Source organism: Boeremia exigua (genome assembly GCF_020726555.1).
Source record: "Boeremia exigua strain MPI-SDFR-AT-0100 chromosome Unknown C7974scaffold_3, whole genome shotgun sequence".
NCBI classification, from domain to species: domain Eukaryota; kingdom Fungi; phylum Ascomycota; class Dothideomycetes; order Pleosporales; family Didymellaceae; genus Boeremia; species Boeremia exigua.
The window spans coordinates 177,879-203,532 of record NW_025763520.1 but is presented as its reverse complement, the minus strand read 5'-3'; the positions used below and the strand labels follow the sequence as shown (position 1 = coordinate 203,532).

Sequence of the window (25,654 nt, the reverse complement as noted above, 5' to 3'; positions counted from 1 at the left end):
TCTCTGACTCTGAGTACGATGTACAATATCTAGCAAACTCTACAAATTAATGCGAAATGACGGCGTTGGCCCACTCAATGGCTCCACAGTGCACATGCGACTGACGTTTGTTCGCCAGGCCGAGGTTCATGTGGCTGGGGTTGTACAAGGTAGTACATAAGGCTGCGTGGCTGAGGCCGTGTGGCTGAGAGGCATCGTCGATTTACACCGTCAGCAACGTTGCGAACATGAAAAGTAGACTCCGATAAACTCGCTCATTTTCTGATACATTCCAGTAAATATACTTTGATATGTGTTACAACTGTATCGCCGCACTATTCGAAATGTTGCCTTGATGAAGTCTAATGTTGAAATGCTTGTGCTGATATGTTTCAGGCTGACTGACTGAACACACATAACGCCGATACGCTCCATCGCTATGCCAATCGCTAATTTGATGCCTGAAACCCCTAATATAAGTGAGGCTGGAGATCCGATAATAGTATCTGTATGAAGTAGTGAAACCACATGGTACATTGTAAAAAGACGTTGGTGAGTACAGCGCGATTAGTTGTTGATCAGCACCCATCGCTTTTCCTTCTCCGTTGGGCCAACCCTGGCGGCAACGGTGCTGAGCGTGTTGGTGATCGCTGCCTTAGGCAATTTCGGAAAGGCTTTCTTGAGTGCTTCGATCATGCCGATCTTGGTAAGATCTTTGCCATGAATTTCTGCCTTGAACGCGGGCAATTGATCGTCAGGGACCATCTTCTTGGGTACAGCAGGTTTCGATGCAGTCAAAGGACTTGAGCTAGAGTTCAGTGTATTCAACAGTCCATTCATTGTTCGCTGTGTCAGAGGCACGCGTGGTGGGTTCACAAGACTGTTGGTAGAAGCTTTCTTGTGCGTTGTAGCGTTTGCTACGGCAACAATGTGCTCAGGGGGTGTCCAATAAGATGTTGAGAACGGGTCGATCGAACGAGGGTATGGATCTAAGAGATTGTTAATATGAAGTCGGTGATCTGCACGCGATGACTTACCAAGCAGGAATCCCATCTTGAAGTCCTTGAAGTCTGTACATATAGCACCGGATCCATCATTCAGTACAGAGACGCCTTTGGCATTCTCCCAGCATAGACCAGTACTGACAGGCACGAGGTCACCTGAGAGCATTCGTCGTTTAAGCTGTGGATCCTCCTCATCATCCAGGAAGCCATCCATATCGTCATCTCCATCCTCTTCAAGATCATCCTCGCCTTCAGAATCAAGGTCTTCACCTTCTTCAGGCTCTTCCCACTCGGCTTCAGAGTCGTAGTCGTAATTCGTATCGTGCCGGGCCCGAGAGACTGCGTTGCGAGCGAGTCGCCGTGCGGTGACATCTGAAACCGGCTTCGTGTACGTACCGTAATAAGGCGGACGAACGTCCTCGCCGAAATGTATATACTTCATGGGTATTGTCTTCAGCATCCTGAGTGGCTGTTGCTGATCGGCCTCAGCATCTTTGCTCAGGTCAATAGGTCGGTCTGGTGCGCCGTGGACCTGTTTGACGACCTCCGCTATGGAAGCAACTTTGAGGCCTCGTCCACCATGGTTTGAAAGCGACGTTTTGAAGGTTTTTATGGTGAATGGTTCCAGCCGAGCCTTGCTGTCTCTAGAAAGTTGGTCTAACCGTTCTCTGGCATTCCGAAGCTTCTCAGGGTTCTCCATGAACGCATTCGTAGGTGCCAGGATAGCATGTGATGACAGCGCGAAAGGAAGGAAACAGCGCTCGTAGTCTGAATGTGCATTCTTTTGAATTGACTTCTGCGGAGAGGGCGGAATCACGTTAGCAACAGCTCCAGAGGAGTTGTGTAATGGCAAGGTTATGGATGGGGCAGTAGAGTCTGGGATGGAATCTACCACGGATGGACCAGCACTGCTACCAGTTGCTTTCGGCTTCATGAAGAAGGCATTGAGCCTCATCTGTGACTGGACGCAAGTTAGTAGACATTTGCGCAGACTTACGTTTCACTTACTCGCTCCTTTTTCGCTTTCTCTTCTTCTTTCTCACGCTTCTCTGCCTCCTTCTTAGCTTTCTCTCCTGCCTTCGTTTTGTTCTCCGCCTCTTTCTGCGCAGCCTTTTGGGCCTTCTCGTCGGCCTTGAGCTTCGCTTCGGCCTCCTTCTGAGCTGCTTTGTCTGCCTTAGCCTTCGATTTGACCTCTTTCTCGCGTGCTGCGTCGTCCTTCTCTTGCTGTGTCAAGACCCTTCGCTTTTTCTTGGCTGGCTGTTGAGTGCTGCTTGATCCGAGTGCAGGCTGTGAGAGAGGTTGGTTTGTAGCAGAACTGCTAACCGGGGCAGTTGATTGCATCGGTGAAGGTGTTTCAACATTCGAGAGGACCGACAACGGGGTCGATGCTTGTGACGAGATCGCTTTGACCGGTGTAGAGGGTTGGACATCAACATGGTCATCGTGTGAACGTTTCTGTGGATTTGGAGCGGCCGGTGCTGAATTCTCCATGGCCGTGTGTATATTTAGGAACTTGAAATTGGACTTTGGCCGAGACAGTAGACAAAGGGTCGTTGTGGTGGAGTGAGCGCGTCAATAGGTGGAGGTGGATGGACGCGACGAGACAGAAGCCGCAACGCGTTGCGCGTGAGAGACGCGATTCTTGGCGGGTGGTTGCCTGCCAGCGGTCTGATGCGATTGCCGCAACATTGCGCGAAATGTAGGCTGGTTGCCTGTTTGGGATTGGCGCCTTCCTCATGGAGGAACATCAAACTTACACTCCAAACTATGTCAACCTTATCGTCAAACATTGATCTTGTCATCGATCCGACTTGATTGCTGCTTTTGATTCGCACTGACATTCATCCATTGACGGCTTGCTGCCCTGAGGGCCTTTTTCGCTCTGCCAAGATGGAAGACCTACTGTTCATCACTCCAGACTGCCAGGACTCAATCGATGACCTGTGGCACAACAGCTTTGATGACGATCGGATGCTTGACATTGCTGACAACGAGTACGAATCTGACGATGACCTATTCGACTCTCAACTTGATTCGACATCGGACTCATGGCAGTTACTCTCCAGCCCTCTACCCACATCTGCAGGAGCATCCCACACACCTCCTGATGATCCTCTGATGCCCGACGTTGGCACTTGGTCAATCAATGACGCAGTATCAGCTGTAAACGTGAACGAGAGACCGCCGCCTCGCGATAGGTGGTGGGATGAGGCCTGTATGATGGAGCGTGCACTGACTCCGAAACAGGCATTGGGTCATCGCTTGCCTTGAATCTATGCTGAGAAAGATCATGGAAGGGCTCCTTGAAGAAAGTGAGAGATTGACATTTACCCTTAAGAGTCGCGCCAGCATACCACGAAGACGATCAACCACAAAAGGTGTGCCTGGGACAACACCTGCTCCAAAGATTCGTCAAATATCATTTCCTGGCAATACTCCTCAGGAAGCATGGAACTTCAGTCAAGCGACCAAAACCCCAACGTACTCACACAGCTGACCGATCCTAGCGGTTCTTCTCCGTATTATCGAGCTCGTACACGGTGGGCTTGTCGACAATGTTATCATGACCAAGCGGTAACATCATTGGGTCTTCTTTCGCTACCTACCAACTAACCTGCGTGTGATAGGGATATATATTACAGACATCCAGACTTGTTCCTGAAGCAAGCATTCGTCGATCGATACGTTGATGATCTTGCATGTACGCTAGGCATTTCGAGGTCTCAGCTTAACGTTGTACGCGACGCCTCTCATAAGCCCCCTCAATTCTGACATCTTAAGACTGCGGCTGCCAAGGGTATCGTTGCTGGGTGCTTCACGATTCAACGCAACGACGGTGTGCTGGTGAACGGTACGAACGAAAAAGAGGTTTGGTTCTGCGACGATTGAATTGCCTCAACTCACAACCAGTAGGGCATACTTATCCCTAAGTTGGGAGAAACGGACACGTTGGATCTCATGCAAGCTCGCTGGATTCTCGTCATTGAGAAAGAAGTCTGTACGCGTATGACGCTGCAGGCCAATACTAAGCGTGAATAGGCAACGTTTCGTTCCCTCGTCAGCACACCCCAGTGGAACAAACTGAGTCTAGAGGGTGTAGTTCTCACTGTAACGTGCCCTGTGTCCTCACCAAGATCGTACTGACACTCTTTCAGGCAAAAGGCTATCCTGACTTGGCCACGCGAGGCTTTCTGCGTCAGCTGACCGATCATGCACCGCATCTACCAATCTTCGCCTTCGTAGATCTGGACCCTGACGGTATTGCGATCATGTCAACGTACAAATATGGCTCGTATCGCCTCGCTCACGAGAATGTTACACCTACCGGTACACCAGTTTTGAACCTGCCCAACGTGCGCTGGCTTGGTGTAAAACAGCACCACATCAGCCAAATGCCGACAGGCGAGAGTTGTGCAGAAACTGTTGCTATGCCTGAGCTCCAAGGTTTGATGAGATTGACGGCACGCGACCGAAACAAGGCAGTCCGGATGCTGGAATGGGACCTTTGTTGTGAGACAGGACCTGAGCAAGAGTGGAGGCGCGAATTGCAGACGATGCTAGTGTTGAACGTCAAAGCGGAGATGCAGATCCTTGACGAGCTGCCAGGAGGTGTAGTCTCACTTCTGAGTTCCGAACTCGGCCAAGCGCAGTTGATCGGGGTTGATGTAGTAGCAGAACCAGTATGCTCAAATGATGGACTACTCTTCTAGTACCGTCGAGCGTAGAATTCGAAGCAGAACAACTGCCAATTGATGTACAACAAGCCCAAGAAACATGCACCTCAGAAGTCCGACTGTGTCGCTCTCGTCCAATGACCGCAAGCGGGGCGTACAGAAGCATCTCGCCAAGGCCTAGACGCCCGCATCGCCAGCGCATCCTCGCGATCACGACAGTCCACGTTCACACTCAGACAGCGCTGCATAGCGGCCATGCATTGACCTGCAGCAGATCCAGTAGAAAAGAACCACAATGTCCGAACCTTCGGCGAACATAAGACTAGCTGGCAGCCCCTCTGAGGCGCAGTTGCACCCACACCCTGCTGCCCCTCTTCCGAACCACCATGCCGCTGGCGTAGCGGACTCGAACGCACTCCCACCGGCATTGACACCGGCCACTACGACGAGGCAATCAGTCGCCTTGGGCGTCCTCTCGACGTTTTGGGGTTACAGTTCTGCACCTACCCACGAGGCCGTGAATATCTCGATACCGTCCAACGCAACGTATGCCGACGCCCATGAGCGACCTTGCGACCTAGCCGCGAGTACAGGGTCGGTACCCAGTACGACTACAACATTGACGAACACGCTGCCCCCGTTACAGTCCGCTGCCATCCGTGCGCTCAATGCCCCCGCGTTCCACGCTCAAGGCAAGCCTGCAAAGTCCACTTCCAGCAAGACGACCGTCACGAGCCAACCAGTTGTGGTGCGAACGTATTCGGGATCGCGGCACACGTCCAGACCTGGATCCGGCTTCAATACCCCACACTTGCTCGCCATGAGTGGTCAGCCCAACACGTCTGCTTTGACAGCTGGCCTTGCACGCCAAAACGAACAGCTACCTGCCATCGAAGACTTCTCGTTCTCGGCCATCCTTCGTGCAGTTGACCCAGAGATTAGAGACGCCATCGATGCGATTGCCGAGATCTGTGCTCGGAGCCGATTGAGTCTGGCTGACGAGTACGATGCTCACCTGCCTCCTCAAGGTGAGATCACCGACGCAGGGCCGGGCTGGGCTGCCAGCACGGGAGCTTTGGCAGGACGAGGTCGCTTATCCCGCATTAGTCGCGGATGGACGGCTGCGGATAACCCGCTGATGGCTGTGCCTGAAGCTAGTAGCTCGAGCGAAAGACTGGCTCAAGAGGGTAGAGGTACAACAGCAGAGGGTAAGAAAAGGAGAAGTCAGTCGGCGTACGGCAGTCTGAAAAGCGTCATTAGTGGCGGCAGTAGCGGAAAGAGAAAGTCCATCGACAAAAACACCGAACAGCCCGAGTCTAGCAGATCGGGACAAGAGGAACCGCAGCGGCCACAAGGGCCAGCATGGACTATCAGAGCCTCATCACAGACTCAGGATCATCCAGCCATCACCCTTGACACCACGCCACAGGCCTCTAAGCAGCTTGCATTTGACGCCTCGGTGCTTCAGGACTTGCCTGAGACAGACAGTACTTGGAACCTTCGACCACGGGCTGGTGTTTACCCACAAAGAGGAGCACATCACCGCAACTGGTCGACTACAACATATCCGGCCGCCCATTCTCAACCAAAGGCACGATCGAATACAATATCCTCACTGACATCATGGCTGCCATGGCCCCGTACAGCTGGCATGCACCACGACGCGCAGCCAGACCTGACAAAAGCGGAAAGTCGCTTACGTGAGATGCTCATGTCTTCGCAGAGTATTGGTAAAGGCAGGCCGACCGCAGCAGCCGGATAGGACTTAGCTTCTCCGCGTGTCGCTGAACTTACATGTCGCGCGACGATACACAAGGGTAAACAGGCACGAATACGCCTCCGCTCGAACCACGCGTAGAGCGCGTTTCCAACACGATTAATGAGCTGTATTCTAGCATGAAGTAACGAATAATGATACATGATTTACGACAACATATCAAGGTAGTACGTTTTGGTTCTTTTCGACTGCTCATATTCTAGCCGAATGAGGCAACGAGCAGTGTGGGGTAGCTTCCTATTCCGACCTCGGAAGCTTGATTGACGTTATCATCCCCCAACCTTACGTGTGCGCTCTTTGGATATCTCAGGGAGCTTCGTAGACTCTCATCTCATCTTACTAACTGTTGCTTTTGAACGCGTCCAAAATGGATGACCGGCTCAGGCCTACCTTCACCAATCTGTGCGAGGATGTGCTGCTTCTGATAAGCGACTTTCTCCGCTTTTCGTGCTCAGAAGGAGAAACTCCTATCAAGAACCTTTCAAGTGTTGATCGTCGACTTCAAGACATATTCAGCCCGGTTCTTCTCAAATCGCTGTACATCAACCGACCATTGCGCCAGCTTGGCACGGTATCGCTCGTTTATCAATACGCGCAGAGTCTCAAAATTGACATGTTCGGCTCTCTATGGTGGTGGTGCTCTGGGAGATATGTCTCGAGCGCCGACGCCATGGATCTTTTTGCGTGCATGGCCAAGATGCCGAATTTGAAGAGATTGGAAGTGAGCATGATGAAGAGGAATCTGGACGTTTTTATGAGTGCGTTTGAAGACTTCGATGACGTCCAAACCTTCCTATTGCCTGGTATCGAGACACTGGTCGTTACTTCCGCCAGCGCGTTTCTGGCGTCCCATTGTCCAGACCTGAAGCATCTCATCGTCGAAGACGCACCTTCATGCATGGTCGAAACCTATGTTGACGCAGCTACCCGGCTGATGCCACTCCATCCACAACTGGTCGGAGGCCAGTACACATTTCTGCAACTCACGTCTTTCGATACGTCGGCGAATTGGTCTGCCGAGGAAATCTCGACACTTGTACCGCTGTTCCCTCGCCTGCAACATTTGCATATGCGCAGCGACGCTTTCTGCTACCGAGCCTCCATCCCCGTCATTATGCAGCTTCTAGGCTGCAGCCTGAAGGATCTGAGGACCCTCAGACTCAACAAGGTGGGCAATCTCGACATGGGATTCCGCGCCGTCTGGAAGCGCAGCATAACAGCCTGTGCCACCGAGGCACAGCGAAGAAGCTTGTGGCTGCAGAACGAGTCGCATAGAGTCGAAGCTGAGAACAATGTTGTGCGATCGGCATTCACAAGTATTGATCGACTGAGAGAATGTTGGCTTGGCGACGAACGTGTGGCACGGCGTCCGGCAGGTTGCGACGGTAAATCGGCTTTGAGTTGGGTTTGGGAGCGGAAACGGGAGGATATCGATGTCTGTATACAGCAGTCAGAGTGGGCCCACTACAGAGCGGAGAAAGAAGCAGTCGTGGTATGCAGCGAGGTTTGCACGTGATGCCTGGAGGTTGCTGGCGAAGGTGCATGCGGACACCGAACCACAAGTGAAGATTTAACACAATACATGCTTCGACACCGGTCTGTCTGAGGCTTTCATTGGCGAGGTTCATTAGCAGAATGGTCATTGTAGAGTTCAGTCGGCCCCAAGGGCAGCTGCTAATCTATCAACGTATCATTGTGAAAGTAAATGCAGGTTAATAGTCGGACACCCTACCAAGCTTTTTTTGAATATGCATGACTAAACTATGCATTCTTGGCTATTTCCCAAGGCTGAACATACGGTAAGCTCTTTTGCACTTGCCAACAATTACCACCTGTGTAGGGCTGGGTTGGCTGACGTTCGCTCAACCATCATTCAAACCATAATTGTTGAGAAGCCAGAGCCTATGAGATGTGCAGAATGAAAAATTACATGTATAAGACGTGATCGAGATGAGTTCATGAATTGCCCATGACGATTCCACATGGGTTGGTAAGGACTCCAGTCGCTATGTGAATTTTCGTGTAAATCACTGGGACCGTATAAGTGGAGAGATGGGATCGAATGATACGCGCTGCGTGTACGCAAGGACAGGACAAGACTAATTCTGTATTCTGCCTCGCAAAACAACAAAGATGGGTAGAATAAGTTTAGGGTGCGAACGGGGTCCTGTACTCCAGAAATAACACGTACGTCATAATCCTGATGAAATACAGTTGCTTTTCATCACAACGACACGCTAGAAAGACAAGTAACCAAGATGCTGAAGTGATACAAACAACGCGCCTCCCCATTCACAAGTGCCCTTTTGAATATTGTGCCATCACTAGCTCACTTCCAAATCTCGATGTTCTGTCCCCCCTCCCCCCGATCTCACCACGATCACTCGATTCGTATCCATGCCGTCCCAGAATATCCTCCGTCGCGGCTCGCACTCGCCTACTCCCGCATCGCCGCACCACAAACGTCACTGACAGCCAAGCCTCTGCCGCGCCCCAGGTCGTTGCGACGCAGGAACAGTGGAGCCAGCGCCGCCGGAAGCGTTCGCGCAGCCCATAGACCACCACGTCTGACGTCGGATCACCGCGAGCAGGAGCTTTGATGTCAGAGCCGGAGCCAAATGTGGGCACCTGTGACATGCCCCGAGAGCCGTTGGGATTGGGGCCGCCTGTGGGAGCACGCGACGCGTTCTAATCAGGTTGAGCTGTGGGTGATTGGCTGGGCGTGAGGAATACAATAAACAGTGAAGGTGGATGTTTGCATCCGAGGTTGGGTAGACGGCAGGCGCGCAAGGTGACGGAGTGCTCCACTTGCATGCACGTCAGCAGCGGGAGTACTGAAGCGGTGTAGAAGCAAGGGGGTCTCGCGATACGAATAGCCGTTAGGGAAACCCGTCGCGAGAGGCTGTGAGCTGTACAGCTTGAGCGATTTCGTCTGGTTGGGATCAATAAGTGGCATGTTCTGAAAGCGTGGGAGCCACGGTGTCACGAATTCTGTATATGGACGACCATCGTCACCGAGATTAATTTTGCCTCGACGTCTGCTGGCGCGGGACACAACTCGTCATGCCCCTCGATGAACTCTGGTGTTTTGCGATGCGCACAACACCAGCCTCTGTGTTATCAGATGCGTTGCTATGCATCACGATGCACTCGGTCCAGACGCCGGATGTTCAGTGCTTTGACGTCGGTTCTCCATGAAAAAGCGGGGCGGTGACGCTCGGTGGGTAAGAAAGGTGCTGGGGTGGGTGCGAGTGGCTGCTGGCGACGTGGGGATCTACAGATTGACATGTCCTGAGGCGCGGGACGAAGTTTACGAGAGGTGGATTTCAGTGTGAAGGATGAAATCTAGGTCTGTTGATTTGGAAGTTCGGAACGCCTCGATGAGCATTTTTGAAGTGCGTCAGCGCAGTGTGAGTAACGAGGCGGGTGGAGGGCCGCAAAACACGGGCATGCCGTCACAACTGGCGAGGTGGAAAATAGGAACAACGGCAGCTAGGAGAAATCATGCTTGTTGGTTGCTTCTACCCGTCTTGGGTTTGTGTCCGGCTACACCAGAACCAATGTTAAGCATACCTAGTCGCAGATCTTGGTATTCAGCTGGACCTGAAGAGCCTGGATAGTAGGGCGAGTGCAGAATGCCACGGTTGCCCATGAACTGAGTAGCAAGTGCTCTGCTCTCGCGCACTGGTGGCTAGGCTGTCTCGCGTCGCACAAGATATTGAATGACATCGTTCCTCGTGTCACGACCAGTTCGTGGTACCTGCGTTTGTTGATACCTCGGTGAGGCTGAAGGCAAGAGCATGCTGCCACACATCGTCACTATTGACGTTATGCGGGCAAAACATGTCTCTAAGGACGGAAGAGGGTGGACCCTCATGAGCGCAACGGCTGCTGCCCTGCATGAGGCGAGCGGCGGGTCTAGCTATATTAGGGCAAAGTGCAGGTAGATCGCTTCTGCATATAGTAGGTATGACGTTCAGTGGCGCTATCCTTAAGGCACACGACAAGGGGCGTTTAGGAAATTCCCGTCTTTTGTGAGATTCCGCATTTCTGGGTCTTTCCCATCTGTGTGGTCCTCCATGTTGAATTGCTGAGGGCAGGTCTGACGTCGCGATTGGCGCGGTGTCGTGGAATCCGTGGCACGGCTGGTCAGAGTTTGTAGGTGGCAGCATGTGCGTCATAGGTATCTCTCACGAAGACGGTACTCTGCGAACAGCAATCCCAGCACACAGTGAGATAATTACTCGATACACCGGCTAGTAATTACCATGGTAACTGTACCAATTTCGGCCATACTCGAGTTTACTACAAGGTGCGAGTTGCCCAAGGGTGTGTCGTTCGCCGGGAAACCATCCATCAGTCTGTGACGCGAATGAGCGCATACGGTCTGTGCAGGGCCACCGTCAATGGCTGGGATCTGGTAGCCTACGGTCTAGTGCGTTCTGCAAACGAGACCCTGAGAGTATGCACGGTCAGGGGCGGCCGCTGGTGACGCGGAGAATGGCGTCAAGATTCACACCAGCCAGCTCGATCCCAACGTGCTTGATCGCCTCAAAAGAGGTACCACGCATCGGGGGGACTTGATTGGATACTCTGCTGCCCCCGAATGCGTTTACGCCAGATGGCGCTCACGGAAGAAGTAGGACCCTGTAGATCTGCTACGGCAGGCCTCGAACTAGGGTGGGTCAGTGTGTGCCGATACTGATGCTGATCTCTTACCATGTGCGGTGATGACCGGCAGCGGTGGAGGCAGGCTTGGCTGTTGTGCCGCTGCTACAGAGAATAGTGGCCTCAGTGAGAGGGGTGACTATATAACTGCAGTCTCTTGCCCTCGATCGAGATCACAATCAAGCCATCTCAGCACCACGATCGAGCCCTAAATCATAAACCCTGCTTCCCTTATACACATAACTTCGGTCTATCTACATCCTTGTTCCAACCACATACAACCTCCAAAATGTCTGGAACATCTGCCTCTGTCTACGTTACCGAGAACTACTCGGAGCCGATGAGTGCTCAGCACAACTTCGTCAACAACTTCGACCTCGAGAACCCCCAGGAAGCCATGTCGGCGTACCAGAGGTATGTCCTGATTTACCACCCATGTCCAAGACGATCAACTAACATCTACAAGGATCATGCACGAGCACACTAAGCGCCAGCTCAGCACTGCAACCAACTCTGCCCGACGACGAACAGGCATGACCCAGTCGTCAGACAATGACCGCGCCGACTCGGTGTCTTCCACCGACTCGTAGTCATAATCTTGTATCAAACATGCTTCTTTACACGACCTTAGCGAGAGGTTGACACGCGGTCAACCTCGACATTCATCAACTTCATCTCCATCGACCTCTTTCACATCTTCACTCGGGTTCATGGTTAGGCATCTGGAGGCGTTCTGGTTACGATAACATTCACATGGTGTCAGGAACTGAGTTTTATCACGAGCGGATAATCTTGAATTTAGCACCACGCGCTTTCATGCGCTATCTCACTCATACTTCCTTGCTTTACACGTGAATCGTGAAGTGTTGACACCTTGCTCTTTCCTTTACCCTCCAAGTTTTCACTGTACCTATTTGGACAGTGAGCTTCGGCCCTTTAGTCACGCGCCCATCAAGATCAACGTTGTTCTCCACTTACAATACTCTTTTCGTCCAGATACGGCCAATCCTCCACGCCGACATGCAGCCTTGTCTGCGCGCCCAACTCCCGACGCAGGGTCTACATCTCGCACTAGCCTAGTGCATATCTACACGGCCTCGACACCGACTCATCCAACCAATGCCGCCCCAGGCCTCAAGAAACGCTGCGGCACCGCAGTTCCCGCTTCAAATACCGGATGCCTCGGCCGCCCCGCACGCAATCGAGCAACTCCCTGCCAGGGCTTGGGTGCCGAGTCAGACCAGGCGTTGGGCCGGGGTCGAAGGATCTCGGGCCTTGGTTTGCAGCCTCGAATTCAAGATCTGAGGCCCTGGATTCGGGCCTTTGTGGGGCGGGGAGTGAGGCGTGCGGACGGCGTTCCCGTGAGCGCGTGCAGTGTCGTTGCGTAGGGCAAGGATGAGGCTTGTTTTGAACATGTGTGTGTTGAAGAGTCATTTTACCTGTGCTGGGTATGCTTTCTGGTGTCAGGCGTGTAGTCCCGTGGGGACGATGCGGTGTCACCGTTTGCCTACAGCAGTCAAATGCGGCCCAATTCTCCGACTGAGAGTGCAACTTCCCAGTGGCGCCGTCAGGCCGCATGATGTAGAATGGTCAAGCAAGGAAATGAGTGAGTACTATGTATGTATACTAGGCGCCGAGCATCCGTGATTCGCTCATAGGCTCATGACTCGAACCTCACATATCCTGCGATGATCTCGTCTGCTACCGATACATTAGACTTGCTTAATCAGCTACAAGTAAAGCCACCAGACAATGCTAACACCGAATCCGTTAAACAATTGCTCTATCGCGGGTATATACCTCCACTAACTCTCAACCTGAACTGCGCTTCATTCCGCGGCCCAGCCAGCACAGCACCTCCCAACAGCTCGACACCATTACGCCCTCTCTCTCCCGTCCTCACTCCCTCCTAGACCGTAGCAGTACCATAGCCCTGCTGCGCAGGCGGCACGCCCGCCGCCGGCACCGGCTGCACCGCGACGTTCTTGTGCCCGCCCTGCTGCACCTTGGAGCTGTACACGCCGGGCGCAAGCGAGCCGTCGTACCGGCCGTCGCGGATCTCGTCGCGCCGCTTGTAGTACACGTATTCCACGTAGAAGGCGTGGATGTGGCCGGGGAAGTAGCTGCGGGGTTGTAAGTCATGGGATCTGGGACGTGGGGGCTGCGGGATGCGGAAACGTACCCCAGGATCGTGAGCAGGATGTTGATGAGCAGATCGGCGCCGCAGCCGGCGACGAGGAAGACGCCGATCGGTGGGACTGGGGGTTGTTAGGCGGTGGGGAATGGGGTTGGGGGTGGTTTTTAAGTACTGAAGATGGTGAGGAGGATGAGGAGGATTGTCTTGATCATTTTGATGTGTTGCGGTTTAGCTGCGGGTTGTTCCTGATCCACGTAGATGTTGATGTTGTGAGGCGGACTTGGTCGCGAGGAGCGAGGAATGCAGTATGGATATCGCGGGGAGTCAGAGATTGAAAAATAACGCTGCGAAAGTTTGCGATTGCTGACCCTGGGCTTATAGCAGCTTCTTTGACAGTCACGCCGGTGATTGCTTGCGTACAGTGAGACGTCACTCCCCGGTTCATCAGGTTTGATTGGCCGAGAGAGGCCATGCGCCACGGCTGCCGGCACCGCCTGCCCAATCAGTGGCCATGCGCCACGTATTGAGGCAAGTAATGTCGGGATCACTCCAGGGATTTGGTTAAGGCGGATCGCAAAAGCAGGTGTGTAGGCATTGAAGCTCATAGCTTATTATAGAACAAAGCTTGTGCAAATACAGTTACTCATGGCCTTATCTGCCATTGAACACCCTCAAATTCCTTACGCACTCTCACTTTCACGTCCAGAGGCGCAAGGGGCTTCATCGCTGCAATTGGAAGCCTCTTTATGTCTGCTGGCGGGTTCCAGGTCGTACCGTTGATGGGCGCCATCTCGAATCCCATGATCAAGGTTGCAGCAAGAGCCAGTACCTCCATTTGCGCGAAATGACGCCCGGGACAGAGACTTGCGCCTCCACCAAAACTGCGGAAGGCTGCTGGGTGGATGAAGTGAGCCTTGTCGTCGGGTACGGTGCCGTCAGGGTTGGTCTTTGAGCCGCTCGCGCTGTACAGGAAACGGTCGGGGTTGAATTGCTCGACATCTAAGCCCCAGATATCCGGATTGTGGTGTATGACTGTCCCGGCTAGTTGGACGATCGCACCCTTCCGCAGGAGCCAAGTGTCTGCTACCATTGTATCTTCAACCACAAGTCGGGCGCTGGCGGATGGAACATAGAGACGCATGGTCTCGCGATAAGCCGAGTTCAATCTAGGACATGCCTGACGCAAGCTGTCTGCAGACAGGATACCGGGGCCCAAAAGAGCATTTGCGTGTATCTCCTCTCGGATCTTAGATAACAAACCGGGTCGACTGAAGACCTGGTCTACAATCCAGAAGGTGGTGGTAGCCGCGTTGACATTGAAGCCAAGCGAAATGGCTACTTCAAGTTTGGCCAGTTCTCGAGTGTCAGCAATACCCTCCCTAACATGGAGTTGACTACGCTCCCTGATGACTTTGTAAGCATTTTCGTAACCCTCGTTGTCAACATATTCCTCGAAGCCCTTGATGCAAGCCTCCAAACCACGGGCAGCGTCACGCGCAAATATGCTGGGAAAGATGCCCGTCATGTAGGCCACATTGCCGGCCTCCCAATCCCAGAAGGACTCGATGAGTTCGGGATGCTTCTCGAAGGGATTATTAGGTCCAAAGAAAGTCGTCATGGACGCTGCGGTCACAGATTGTCGAGCGAAGCGGAACAAGTCCATTTCTGCACCATCTTTAATCTTGGCAAGGACGCCGCCGAAGTAGTCCAATTGAATTTTAGATGCACCATGGATGTTCTGGGGTAACAACGGGGGATTGATAACATGGTGAGATTTCTTGACGATGTTGTTCTTGTCCATTGCCTGGCCTGGAGGACCCCTGATAAGCTTTGTGGTTTGGTCATTGGACCCGACCAAACGTGGAGTAATCTCCGCAACAATCGGATCGAAACTCATGGCAGTCGATGCTTTCTGCACAGCTGCACAAAGAGCTGGGTCGGTCACGATATACGTGCGACCGGTCAGCATGGGCAGTGTGAAGATGGGAAGTTTATTCTTCTGACTGTAGAAATCAGTGAGTGTCAGTGGAAAGCGAGTCGATCTGTAAACTCACTGAAGCTTTTTGGTATAGGTAGAGCCATCTCTCATCGTCCCAATGATGTGACCGATCAGAGGTATCCATGAGTGTATGACAGGAGGCTCGCGTGGGTCGACCTTGATTCGAAGAGCGTTGAGTACCAGCACAAGGAGTGCAGCAGCAAGCCCGTACGCTCCCACAATCGTCGGGGAAATGGAATCCATCGCGTTGGATAGTGCTTTCTGGATTTGTGCAGAACACACACTCCAGTTGAGACAGAAAGGAGAACACGGGGCATGCTGCCAGATTTGAGGTACCGTCTTGCGGGCGGGATCTGCAAACCAAAAGCGCCCCCGCCAGTCACCATAGCTAACGACTCGTGGGCCTGTCAGGTTCCAGCCGCCGGCACCGGTGGCTCGCGGCTGAAATAATCAATCAGTACACAGCCATTTGCAAGGAACAGAAACAAGACTGTCAGCGCTACGCAAGTGTGAGGTGCTTTCAAAGCCATCATCTCCCCGACAGGCTGATTTGGAGGTGCGTCTACACAACGGTCGTCATCACGGTGACATCCAGGTTGCTGGCGCGAAATGTGTGGTACTAACAGGACGCATTGTCGTCGATAGATGCACGTGAGTTTGGTTACACGAGAATCTGCATTTGGACAGCGATCAATCCTTCCGTTAAGCGATGAGGCGAGGCTGGGAATGGCAGGCGCGTCTCCCCACACCAACGGCGCACGCGACGGCAGGCGCCACCGGATTGGCCGGAAGGCCGCGGTTCCTGACCATCACCAGGCTCCACACTGACATCTTTTACGGTTGACGTGCTCATTGAAGCTGTCAACCAAAGTTACCGACATCTCACTTTCATCCTTTACGCTCCTCGATCTAACCTTTTGCTTGTTTGAAATTCTTCCAGAATGCGTTCCTTCGCGCTGGCATTACCAGCTTTGGTGACTGCCTACGTTGCTTACGCTCCTGCGGAAGGCTCGGGCGCGTTGAAGAATGGTGCACTGCAGAACATCCTAAAAAATACGGATAAGACCGATAAATACAGATATCCAACTGACTTTACACGCGGCATAGAACCTGTAAGTTCAGGATCCAGCTTTTCGTGCGGCTACTGACGCCACACCAGAAACCCTTCCACAGCCACAACGACTATTGGCGTGATGTGCCCTTCTACAGTGGCCTTGCAGCTGGCGCCATCTCTACCGAGGCAGATGTCTGGTTGATCGAGGGGATACTTTATGTATGTTTTAGTGATGTCTCTACCGCTCATTCGCCACACGTGCAACATGGTTCACATCATGTCACATGGTCTACCAGAGGCGCTGCGTTGAGCCCAGTCTCAGGAGATGCTGCGTACACGTCGTGCATTCAACCAGGCTCGAACATTCTTACGACAAGTGGTCTCAGACTAATACCCTCCAGGTCGGTCATGAGCCTAGCGCCTTGACCAAAGCACGCACTTTTGAGTCTCTCTACGTCAAGCCTATACTCGACACCCTCCACCGCATGAACCCAGAATCGCCCTTCCTACCGGACGGCTCATCCAACGGTGTTTTTGATACGGCATCCTTCCAGACGCTGTACCTCTTCGTCGACTTCAAAACAGCAGCGGACGAGCTCTGGCCCGCCGTCCTCCAGGCTCTGGAGCCTCTCCGCAACGGCTCCTGGCTCTCCACCTACGACGGAAAGTCGTTCATCGAACGGCCAGTGACGGTGATTGGCACAGGCAACACGGAGTTGTCAGACGTGCGCAACTACCTCCCCCGCGACGTCTTCCTCGACGCGCCGCTCGCCCACCTCGGCGACGCAAAGTACAAGGATCTCACATCCAACGAAGCCATCATTGCAAGCACGAACTTTGCTGCGCAGTTTGGGGAGTTGAGAAAGCCGGAGCTCAATGAGACTCAGCTGGCTAAGCTGAGAGAGCAGATTGATGTGGCGCATCAGAAGGGCATCAAGGCGAGGTACTGGAACCAGCCGAATTGGCCGGTCAGAACGCGGAACGCGATTTGGAGGACGCTGTGGGAGGAGGGGATCGATCTGCTGAACGTGGACGATTTGAAGGCTGCTGCGGAGTTCTGGGAGGGTGTGTAGTGATTGTAGTGAAGAGGGGTGAGTTAGGAGTTATCTGGAAGATGTGTAATCGTTATCTGGAGTGGTGTGTGGTTTCTGGAAGATGTGTGATCATTATACTGGAGTGGTGAGTAGTATCTGGAAGACATCACATGCCTAGGTCGAGCGTGATTGTGATTGCGATTGCGACTGCGTGAAGACGTCCAGTGGAAGGTGCAGGGATGTGGGGTCCAGCTGCACCCCTGTCAAGGGTTCGGCGCCGGGCGACCAGCATCACCACCGAGCAGTGGATTTGCGAACATCAGAGACAACGGGACGCAACATCGATCGGACGGTGTCTCGCGTTCGCCAGGCTCCAAGCTCCAAGCTCCACGTCGTTCACCAGCAATCGCCGCTGAAGCCATGACATAATCCCGCGCATCGCACCCACCCATGTCGGCGACTGGACACCCCCGAGACGTGCGCATCAATGGCATCCTCCCCCCGATCCCCGCGGAAGTCGACCGAGAGCTTCGAGCTGCTGTCGCCGGTGCTCCAGCAGAGCCAGTACCCGTTTCCGCAGCATGACTGGACAAACCGCCCAAACTCGACCGGCGGGCGCTATCAGCCACGTCGCGGTTCCACGGCCAGCTCCATCCACTCGGTCGGCGGCACGCTGGACTCGGGCTTCAAGTCGAGCATGGGCGCCGTGCGCGAGCAGAGCAACAATGGTGGGGCAGCTTTTGCGCGGCCGACGCATTGCGAGCACATGCTAACCCGGCTCCAGCCATCTCGACGCTGCTCACGCCGCCCATCATGCGGACCGGCATGCTGCCCTACACTGCCGCGCAGGCGCCGTCCGGCCACCGCCCGCCCTCGACGCGCGACATTCCGCCCGTGACGCTGACGAACGTCCCCCACGTTGAGCCCTCCGCCTTCAACGCGTACCTGTCGCAGATCGGCAACCTCTACGATGCCTTCCAGCGCGCCAAAGCCGAAGCCGAAGCCCAGCAGCCGCGACCCGACGCGCCCAAGAAGGACGAGCGCTCCGAGAGCGTCGAGCGCGCGTCGACAACAAGCTCGCCCGCAAACACCCCCAGCGGGACCCCGAAGCCCAAGCGGCGCACAAGTGGCACCAAGCGCGGCATACCCGCTGTCACGCCGCTCTCGACGATACCCGCCGTGTATTTTGAGGAGAACTTCCACCTCGAGAACCCCCGAACCTTCGACATCGTCAGCGAGCGATCTGAGGTTGTCAGGCCTGTGCGGACGACAAGCAATGACAATGTGAACAGTGTCAACGGGATACCAGACACGCCGCAGCCGTCCGGGAGAAAGGCCCTGGCAACGAACGCGATTCTGCAGGAGAAGCTGTCGTGGTACATGGACACAGTCGAGGTGCACCTCATATCAGCAATCTCTTCGGCTTCGACGTCGTTTTTCGCTGCCCTCGGCTCACTACGGGAGCTGCAGACAGAGGCTGAAGAGTCAGTCGCGAAGATCAAGGAGCTGAGGGAAGATCTGAAGAGACTAGACGAACAGATGGCCATCGGAGGATTGGAGGTCGTGAACATGAAGCGGCGGCGGGAGAACCTGAGAAGATTGACTGACGCCGTGGACCAGCTGCAGGCAGTCATCTACGGCGTGTCGCACTGTGATGAGTCTGTGGAGAAGGGAGAGCTTGAAACAGCCGCAGCTCGTCTGGCAATCATCGAGCGACTCATCACAGGAGTACTCGACACCTCGGACTCGAACGTTACCTCGTGGATGAACACAAGATTACCTCCAATGATTATAGATCTACGTGGCCTGCGAGCGCTGGACGGCGTCTTCGAGGGGATGGATGAGATGAGGTTCCGCATAGGAAAAGGATTTGAAGCGCGCTTCCTTGATACACTGCTCGCTGACCTTCGCGATCACATCAAGAGCGTGCCGAGTCATGATACATTAGAACGATGGGTTGCGGCATTACAAAAGGCGCGAGGGCTTCCAGGGTCAGCCAAGCCGAAGTCGATGCCCGCATACCTAAGTACCAGCACAGAGTTTCGGTCCAGGTTACGGGCCAATCTCCACGGACTAAACGACGCTCAATTCACAAACCAAGCTGCAGCCATGTTCAGAGAAGCCATCGTCAAGGAAATGAAAATCATCATTCGCAAGTATCTGCCAAGCTCGACAGACGATGACGCTGAGTCGATGACCTCCGTGTCTACAAGAGGAGGGCGAGGGCATACTCAACAGGACAAGAATTCGATCCTGGCTCGTAATCTGCGAGCCATGGACCCGGCGGATGCTGAAGAGTTCTTCACGAACATCTTCACAGACATTGGCGAGGCGTTGCGTCGACTTAGTACTCAAGTCAAGGTCCTCCTTGACGTTACAAGTGGCGTCTCTACGCCACCTGTATCTGCAGGGGGCTTTCGATCTCCGCCCCGAAGCCCTTACATGGATAACATTGACAGTTACATGGGGGCTGGGGCCAATGGTCAGAATGGACCTGGCTCTAGCGATTTACAAATGGAGCTTATGCAAGCTCTGGACCTATCTAGTCTGCTTGGCCAAGCTGTCGACGCTGCCCAGACACAGATCACGAAGCTCCTGAGGGTGCGTTCGGCATCAACTGCAGAACTACCGCTCGACAGGTTCCTGCGGTACTTCAAACTTTGCAGGCTGTTTGCCGATGAGTGCGAGGCTATTTCTGGCCGCTCGGGTTCTGCGCTCAAAGGTGCAGTGAACGACCACATCAATGCTTTTGTCCAAAAGTTCTCCGACTTTGAAAAACAAGAACTTGCAAAAGCTATGGACTCAGACCGCTGGGAGCCCAAAGACTTCGATGCCGCTGATACTGAAGTGCTCGCCAGGATACTCAAAAGTATGGACAGTGACCCACCGAATTGGGCAGAAACCGGTGATATCCTTACATCTATATCTGAACCAACCAAAGGGGCAAATGGTACGAACGGCTCGACGGACACTGCACCAAAAGAGAAAAACAAGAACACCATCCCTGCTATCATCGACGAAGAAAGGTATACCGTATCACACTCTTCCACATTCGTCCTACGCGGCATAGAACGCCACCTCATCCTGCTTTCCCATATACCCAGCATGACGTCCGAGATCTCATCAAGCCTGTGCGAGTATGTGAAGCTCTTCAACAGCCGGCTGTGCCAGCTGATCCTCGGTGCGGGCGCAATGGCCACTGCAGGCCTGAAAAACATCAATACCAAGCATCTTGCCATTGCTTCGCAAACACTATCATTCATCATTGCCATCCTGCCTTATATCCGAGAATGTGCACGCCGCCGTGTTAGTGCGCCTACCAGTGGTGGAAAGAGCGTGGGCACTGACTTTGATAATACGAAACGTTTGTTGCAAGACCAGCAGGCCAGTATCCACGACAAGCTGACCGACATACTTTCTGGTCGTGCAACAGTGCACATGCGCGCTTTGAAAAAGGTCGAGTGGGACACTGAGCCAGAAGTCAAGCGCGACGTCTCTGCTGCCATGGAAAGCCTGACAAAGGACACTGTCACCATGCACAAAGTCATCAACAAGTACCTCAACGAACTGCAGGTCCGGATGATCATGGGCCCAGTGTTTGAATCGTACCGCGAACAGGTCGGTAAGGTCATCAAGGAGGCGGCGGTGAAGACGCCCGGCGGGAAGGCAAGGTATGTCTCATCAAGAAATCACTATCACAACCCACTAAATCGCCAACAGAATCGTCCGCGAAGCAAAGCTCTTCGAGGCAAAGCTCGGCCCCATCGATGGCGCCGGCAACGTGGGCAAGTTCCTCATGCAGCTCGCAGAGGGCAAGCCTGTCGCGCAGCCCGCCACGGACCTTGCGCCGAAAAAGGACGAAGAGAAGGCCGAGCAGAACGAGGATAAGAGCAAGGAAGATGCTGCTGCTGCATCGTAAGTGAGCTGTAAGGCGCTCTTATCGGGACCACTGGGTTGATAGTGGCGCAAAATAAGCATATGTGTACGCTATATCTTGTATGCATCAGCACGGCGTTGGGCGACATGCATCAGGGACTAGATCGCGACAATGAGACGTTAGTATTTCCCAGCGGCCCACGGGTCTCAAAAAACGTTGTTGCAGCTCAGTTACTGGCAAGGCTGTGACACTGTTCAGGTCTGATCCCTCATCCCGGCTAGTACGGCCCGTGAGATTGTGAGTGGAAGTGAAGGTGAAAGGCGAAATTGGCACCCGTTTGTCCAACTTTCCACCAGCTCACCTACACTTAGTCCTACTCCTCCCAACCCAACAACCCGACTTATTCCCACAACCCACCCACAGCTTCTCCGACCAGTCATCATGACAGCCAAAGCGACGTCCACCACCCCCGACCCACCGCCCGCAACGCCAAAGACCCGCAGCACAACACTGCGCCGCGCAAAGACCGTGATATCCGTCCTGTCAACACCCCCCGGCACCTGGGGCGTAGACAACCTCCCCCGCCTCTCCCACCATGTCATACCGCGCAGGACCGGCATGGCGCCCGCCCGCTCGCCCCAGAGCACCGCCCACAGCGACACCGGCCGCGCCCCAGCGCCGCCCCGCGCCCGGATGCGCTCGCTCCTGTCGCTACCGCCGCTGAGTGCCGGTGTATCGGCCGGGGGGCGCACACCACCCCGTCCGTCTGTGGAGGACCACGTGACACGGACAGCGACAGTGAAAGAACCAGTCCGCACCCCAGCGCCATCCGTCAATCTCATCACGCCCCCAGCCCTCCCCACAGCGCGCCCAACCCGCCCCGTCACAGCTCCCCCGCTCCCGCTCCGCAGCCCAGCGCACCACACGCACACCCCGCCCCTCAGCAAACTCAAGCGCAGTCCGCGCGGCGCCCGGCCCGCTGGCGATAGCCCGCTGCGCATGCACCCGCCCTTCGGCGCGCCGCTGCTCGCGGCCCCCGACCGCTTTGGGAGCGTGAGCGAGGACCCGTGTAAGCGTCCGGTGCCAGCACGCCTAGACGTCGACGCCGCGCAGCGCTACGGCGAGGCAGCGCGTGCGCAGGCCCACACGCCACCGGGGTTCCCGCCGCAGGACAGCGCGTACGCGGACGCGTTCCCGGCGTGGCGCGAGGAGAAAGAGGATGAGGCAAGGGAGGATGTGGTGAGGCGGTGTAAGGCGGTGAGGAGGGGGGTTACGGTGGAGAGTGCTATGAGGGGTGTTGGGGAGGGTGGGTGGGTATGGGATGCTTGAGGGTGGGGTGGTGCTAGGTTTGGGTTGAGGAAGGTGTTGGATTTGGGTTTGGGGGGAGCTGGGAAGGTGTGGGATCTGAAAGGATTGGGATTGGTTAAGTGTGGTGTACTCATGTCTATGCTGGGAGTGTGTCTCTGCAGTGTTGCTCTGGTGTTTGCATAGTGTAGTGGCCATCGGATAACGTATCCCGCTCTGCCGTTGCAAAGAATAGGGCCTGTTGCTCACGTAGGACCTGTTGCTCACGCAAGACCTGCTCGCTCAACACAGCTCCCGTGATCCCAGCCACTTCGCAAAACGTCAACTTCGTCACTGTACTCCATCCTCACCTGCGAAAAACAACATCCTTACCTTAACAACATCACAACAGTCACGCAGCAGCAGCAAAAACAACAACGGGCAGCCAGCCCACACCTCCCATCCCATCACTCATAACTGCTAAAAGGTGCCCACGCCCACAGCCCCAACATCAAAAAACAGCAAAAAAGAAGTTGGTGTTATGACCTAACCAGGGGTCGCTAGAGAGAGTTAGGAATCGAACTTGCGGACTGATGAGAGCAGTGAATACTTACAACCTGGAATCTCTTGATTACCGAACGAATCGTAGTCAAGCGCCTTGCCATTGGGCCATTAGGCCAGATGTTACTCTGTTGATGAAGACATCAGGGCTTGGGTGTGCTATATTGCAGTGCATTTTACTGCAGAACAGTTTGATGGGCGATTAAAGTTCACGGTGAGGCAGTGGTGAAGAGTTTTTTCGCCGAGGTTGCGGCGTGGGTGGGGCGGCGGCGGCAAGCAGGCAGCGGGCTTGCAGTGTGAAGGCGGGAGCTAAAACGTCATTGGGGGGTTTCTGGCCGTGTAGGGCGGGTTGTGGTGCGGTGCTCTCGGGGGGACTCTGGTTGGCTGGGTTCCGGAGGTTGGTTGGCGGTGCGAGGGATGGGCGATGCGGGACATTGTGCTGCGAGAAGGCAGGTGTGGCTCAGCACAGCGGAGACGCCCTGTTACATCTTTGCACGGTTACGGGATTCTTCAGGCGCTGGTGCCATGGCGAGAAGCCTGTCGTGGAGGTGCTACGTGGAGGTTGGGGGTGTAGATGCAGCTAGACAGGCACGCTAGTCCGGGTTGGTGCACTTTCTCACGGTGGCGGCACTGCGTAGCACGACGCGTAGATTCTAGAAGACTACAATGAATTCTATGATGTATACAGTATTAACTACAAACTGAAAGAAGAGCAATAACACAATGGGGATAACAAGCCTCAGTATCGTACTCTGCGGTCTCTACTCAACCCCCATCGACCCTACACGAGCCAGCACTTCGCGGTACAGGGTTCACACGGCGGACACACGCTGCGCCTGAAGCTGCCCACCTTTTGATCCAGCATCTGCTGATGCTTAGATGCGGGTGCCTTCCCCTCGGCTTGCTTGTCGAGCGCGTACTGGCGCGCATCGACGTGCGGTCCGAAGGTGGGAAACGAGGTGGGAAACTTGCTGGGGGAGGAGATAGAAAGATTGCTGGGGACCGAGATAGAAAGATTGCTGGGGACCGAGATAGAAAGATTGCTGGGGACCGAGATAGAAAGATTGCTGGGGACCGAGATAGGAGGATTGCTGGGGAGCGTGAGATTCAATCCTGAAGATGCGAAATCCAGCCCCGAAGACGCGAGATCAAGCCCCGAAGACACGAAATCGAACCTTCCGAACCCCAAACGAGAGGAATCAGTCGTAGGAGTATGCACTGCGGGTGATGTGTGGTTGCTCGCTGTCTCGTTCTGCGCGGACGATGTGGAGGACGATGGGGCGGGCACACGATCTCTGGGCCAATCGAAGGGCCAACCGGGAATGCCCCAGTCTCCTGTGCGGTCCGAAGCAGTGTCCAAGTATCTATTGTGACTGTCCAGCTGCTGTTCGAGCTGCAGGGTTCCAGGACTCTCGAATGTGGGGCGCGTAACGGGTTCAGAACCGTTCTGAGATGTCACTGTCGCTTCTGGGCAGGTCAAAATGGGTGTTGGCGTTTTTCGAATAATCAGTGGCGGGTACGTCTTTGTGGGCGTATATGACGAGGTTTTCAACATAGCCGTCGATATAGTTCTAGTACCTTGGAGCGGATCACTCTGTTTGCGGTTACCCTCTGGCTTAGATGGCGGCAGCCGCGAGCCTTCCGTCTTCTCCCTCGATGGATACTTGGTGGATGAACTAGGCGGGGCCAGATCGTCCAGGCGGTATACGTTGTTAGTGTTCACTGCACGGGCAACGAGATCGTTATCGGTCGCGTTGTTGATCGTCAGCTCACTCGAGGTCCAAGTACCTTTCAGTCCTGCTTCACCGAGCTTGGCCAGCGAAACCACGTTCGTGTCTGCCCAAAGGTTGTAGAGGACGTCTTCCAGCAGCAGTGTCTTGCCGCTGTTGAGCTTCAGCGGAACGGTTCCAGTCCACTCGCACGACGGCCTTAAGTGAGTTCCCGGACAGATTTTGTAGAGGGCATCTACGTTGCTGAACACAGCGCTGTCTTTAGCGATGTGTCGGGGCGCGTTAGAATCCACAAGCCAATCGTGGCTGCTGATACTTGCCGCCAGCGGGGGCAAGGGGTAGTTCTGCACCCAGTATGCGCCTGCTGCAACGGCTAGTACAGCGCAGATCTTGTCCTTGTGCTTGCTGATATTCTTGGCGAAGGAACGTTTGAATTTGCGGATCTTGCTGATCCCAGCATTGGTGCGCTTCTGCGTGCTCTTGCTCTCTCCGCGCGACTGAGAACCATGGCGACCTAGACGAGGACTGAAAGAGACTTGCTTTTTGGGTTTTGGAGCTGTCGAGTACTTGCTACTGTGAGAAGACACGCTGGCTTCGCGGCTTGAGTCGGACTTCGGAGTCGAATCTGCCTGATAGGACGATGAACTCGTAGGACTGTAGTAGGTGCGCAAGTCCGTTCCAGCTGAACTTTTGCCTGCATCGTCATAGTTGTTCTTGATATCGGTGCTATCTAACATAAGATCCATGCGCTGTTCTTTTTGGTATTCAGTGGTACTGTGTCGCATTTCGTCACTGCCGTTAGATATGGTAGACGTTGATAGACTATCGCATATCTCATGATCCGATGAACAAAGGGTAGTGATTTGCGCAGCAACG

General features: G+C 54.3%; 10 protein-coding genes across 10 annotated transcripts; 6 read left to right on the top strand and 4 right to left on the bottom strand.

The window, feature by feature from the left end:
* Positions 1–248: 248 nt before the first annotated feature.
* Positions 249–2,610, bottom strand: C7974DRAFT_329401 (chromatin assembly factor 1 subunit A-domain-containing protein). Its single transcript, XM_046139057.1, has 3 exons — positions 1,992–2,610; positions 1,017–1,944; positions 249–968 (listed from the first exon to the last, which is right to left on the bottom strand). Exons 1-3 carry the CDS (start codon positions 2,472–2,474, stop codon positions 547–549), a joined length of 1,833 nt encoding a protein of 610 aa, XP_045999782.1. The 5' UTR covers positions 2,475–2,610; the 3' UTR covers positions 249–546.
* Positions 2,611–2,873: 263 nt separating this feature from the next.
* Positions 2,874–4,736, top strand: C7974DRAFT_431503 (Spo11/DNA topoisomerase VI subunit A; the record flags this gene model as incomplete). Its single annotated transcript, XM_046144784.1, has 9 exons — positions 2,874–3,037; positions 3,231–3,442; positions 3,491–3,557; positions 3,611–3,719; positions 3,765–3,827; positions 3,897–3,977; positions 4,023–4,091; positions 4,139–4,594; positions 4,659–4,736. 9 exons carry the CDS (start codon positions 2,874–2,876, stop codon positions 4,734–4,736), a joined length of 1,299 nt encoding a protein of 432 aa, XP_045999781.1.
* A 216-nt stretch (positions 4,737–4,952) lies between these two features.
* On the top strand, positions 4,953–6,419 carry C7974DRAFT_304571 (uncharacterized protein; the record flags this gene model as incomplete). Its single annotated transcript, XM_046137986.1, has 1 exon — positions 4,953–6,419. The coding sequence occupies one exon, from the start codon at positions 4,953–4,955 to the stop codon at positions 6,417–6,419; it is 1,467 nt and encodes a 488-aa protein (XP_045999780.1).
* Positions 6,420–7,104: 685 nt separating this feature from the next.
* C7974DRAFT_431501 (uncharacterized protein) lies at positions 7,105–7,950 on the top strand (the record flags this gene model as incomplete). Its single annotated transcript, XM_046144783.1, has 1 exon — positions 7,105–7,950. The coding sequence occupies one exon, from the start codon at positions 7,105–7,107 to the stop codon at positions 7,948–7,950; it is 846 nt and encodes a 281-aa protein (XP_045999779.1).
* A 3,441-nt stretch (positions 7,951–11,391) lies between these two features.
* C7974DRAFT_409767 (uncharacterized protein) lies at positions 11,392–11,692 on the top strand (the record flags this gene model as incomplete). The annotated part of the gene is made up of 2 exons (XM_046143415.1): positions 11,392–11,516; positions 11,569–11,692. 2 exons carry the CDS (start codon positions 11,392–11,394, stop codon positions 11,690–11,692), a joined length of 249 nt encoding a protein of 82 aa, XP_045999778.1.
* Positions 11,693–13,011: 1,319 nt separating this feature from the next.
* C7974DRAFT_409766 (uncharacterized protein) lies at positions 13,012–13,451 on the bottom strand (the record flags this gene model as incomplete). The annotated part of the gene is made up of 3 exons (XM_046143414.1): positions 13,012–13,225; positions 13,285–13,360; positions 13,412–13,451. The coding sequence occupies 3 exons, from the start codon at positions 13,449–13,451 to the stop codon at positions 13,012–13,014; spliced, it is 330 nt and encodes a 109-aa protein (XP_045999777.1).
* A 260-nt stretch (positions 13,452–13,711) lies between these two features.
* C7974DRAFT_120922 (cytochrome P450) lies at positions 13,712–15,770 on the bottom strand. Its single transcript, XM_046135149.1, has 2 exons — positions 15,294–15,770; positions 13,712–15,238 (listed from the first exon to the last, which is right to left on the bottom strand). Exons 1-2 carry the CDS (start codon positions 15,360–15,362, stop codon positions 13,883–13,885), a joined length of 1,425 nt encoding a protein of 474 aa, XP_045999776.1. The 5' UTR covers positions 15,363–15,770; the 3' UTR covers positions 13,712–13,882.
* A 409-nt stretch (positions 15,771–16,179) lies between these two features.
* Positions 16,180–17,365, top strand: C7974DRAFT_305929 (uncharacterized protein; the record flags this gene model as incomplete). The annotated part of the gene is made up of 3 exons (XM_046138048.1): positions 16,180–16,350; positions 16,398–16,511; positions 16,679–17,365. The coding sequence occupies 3 exons, from the start codon at positions 16,180–16,182 to the stop codon at positions 17,363–17,365; spliced, it is 972 nt and encodes a 323-aa protein (XP_045999775.1).
* Positions 17,366–17,569: 204 nt separating this feature from the next.
* On the top strand, positions 17,570–21,351 carry C7974DRAFT_120712 (Vps54-like protein-domain-containing protein). The gene is made up of 3 exons (XM_046135147.1): positions 17,570–18,054; positions 18,111–20,997; positions 21,047–21,351. Exons 1-3 carry the CDS (start codon positions 17,814–17,816, stop codon positions 21,243–21,245), a joined length of 3,327 nt encoding a protein of 1,108 aa, XP_045999774.1. The 5' UTR covers positions 17,570–17,813; the 3' UTR covers positions 21,246–21,351.
* Positions 21,095–22,098, bottom strand: C7974DRAFT_120715 (uncharacterized protein). Its single transcript, XM_046135148.1, has one exon. It carries the CDS (start codon positions 22,043–22,045, stop codon positions 21,458–21,460), a length of 588 nt encoding a protein of 195 aa, XP_045999773.1. The 5' UTR covers positions 22,046–22,098; the 3' UTR covers positions 21,095–21,457.
* Between the last annotated feature and the right edge of the window lie 3,556 nt (positions 22,099–25,654).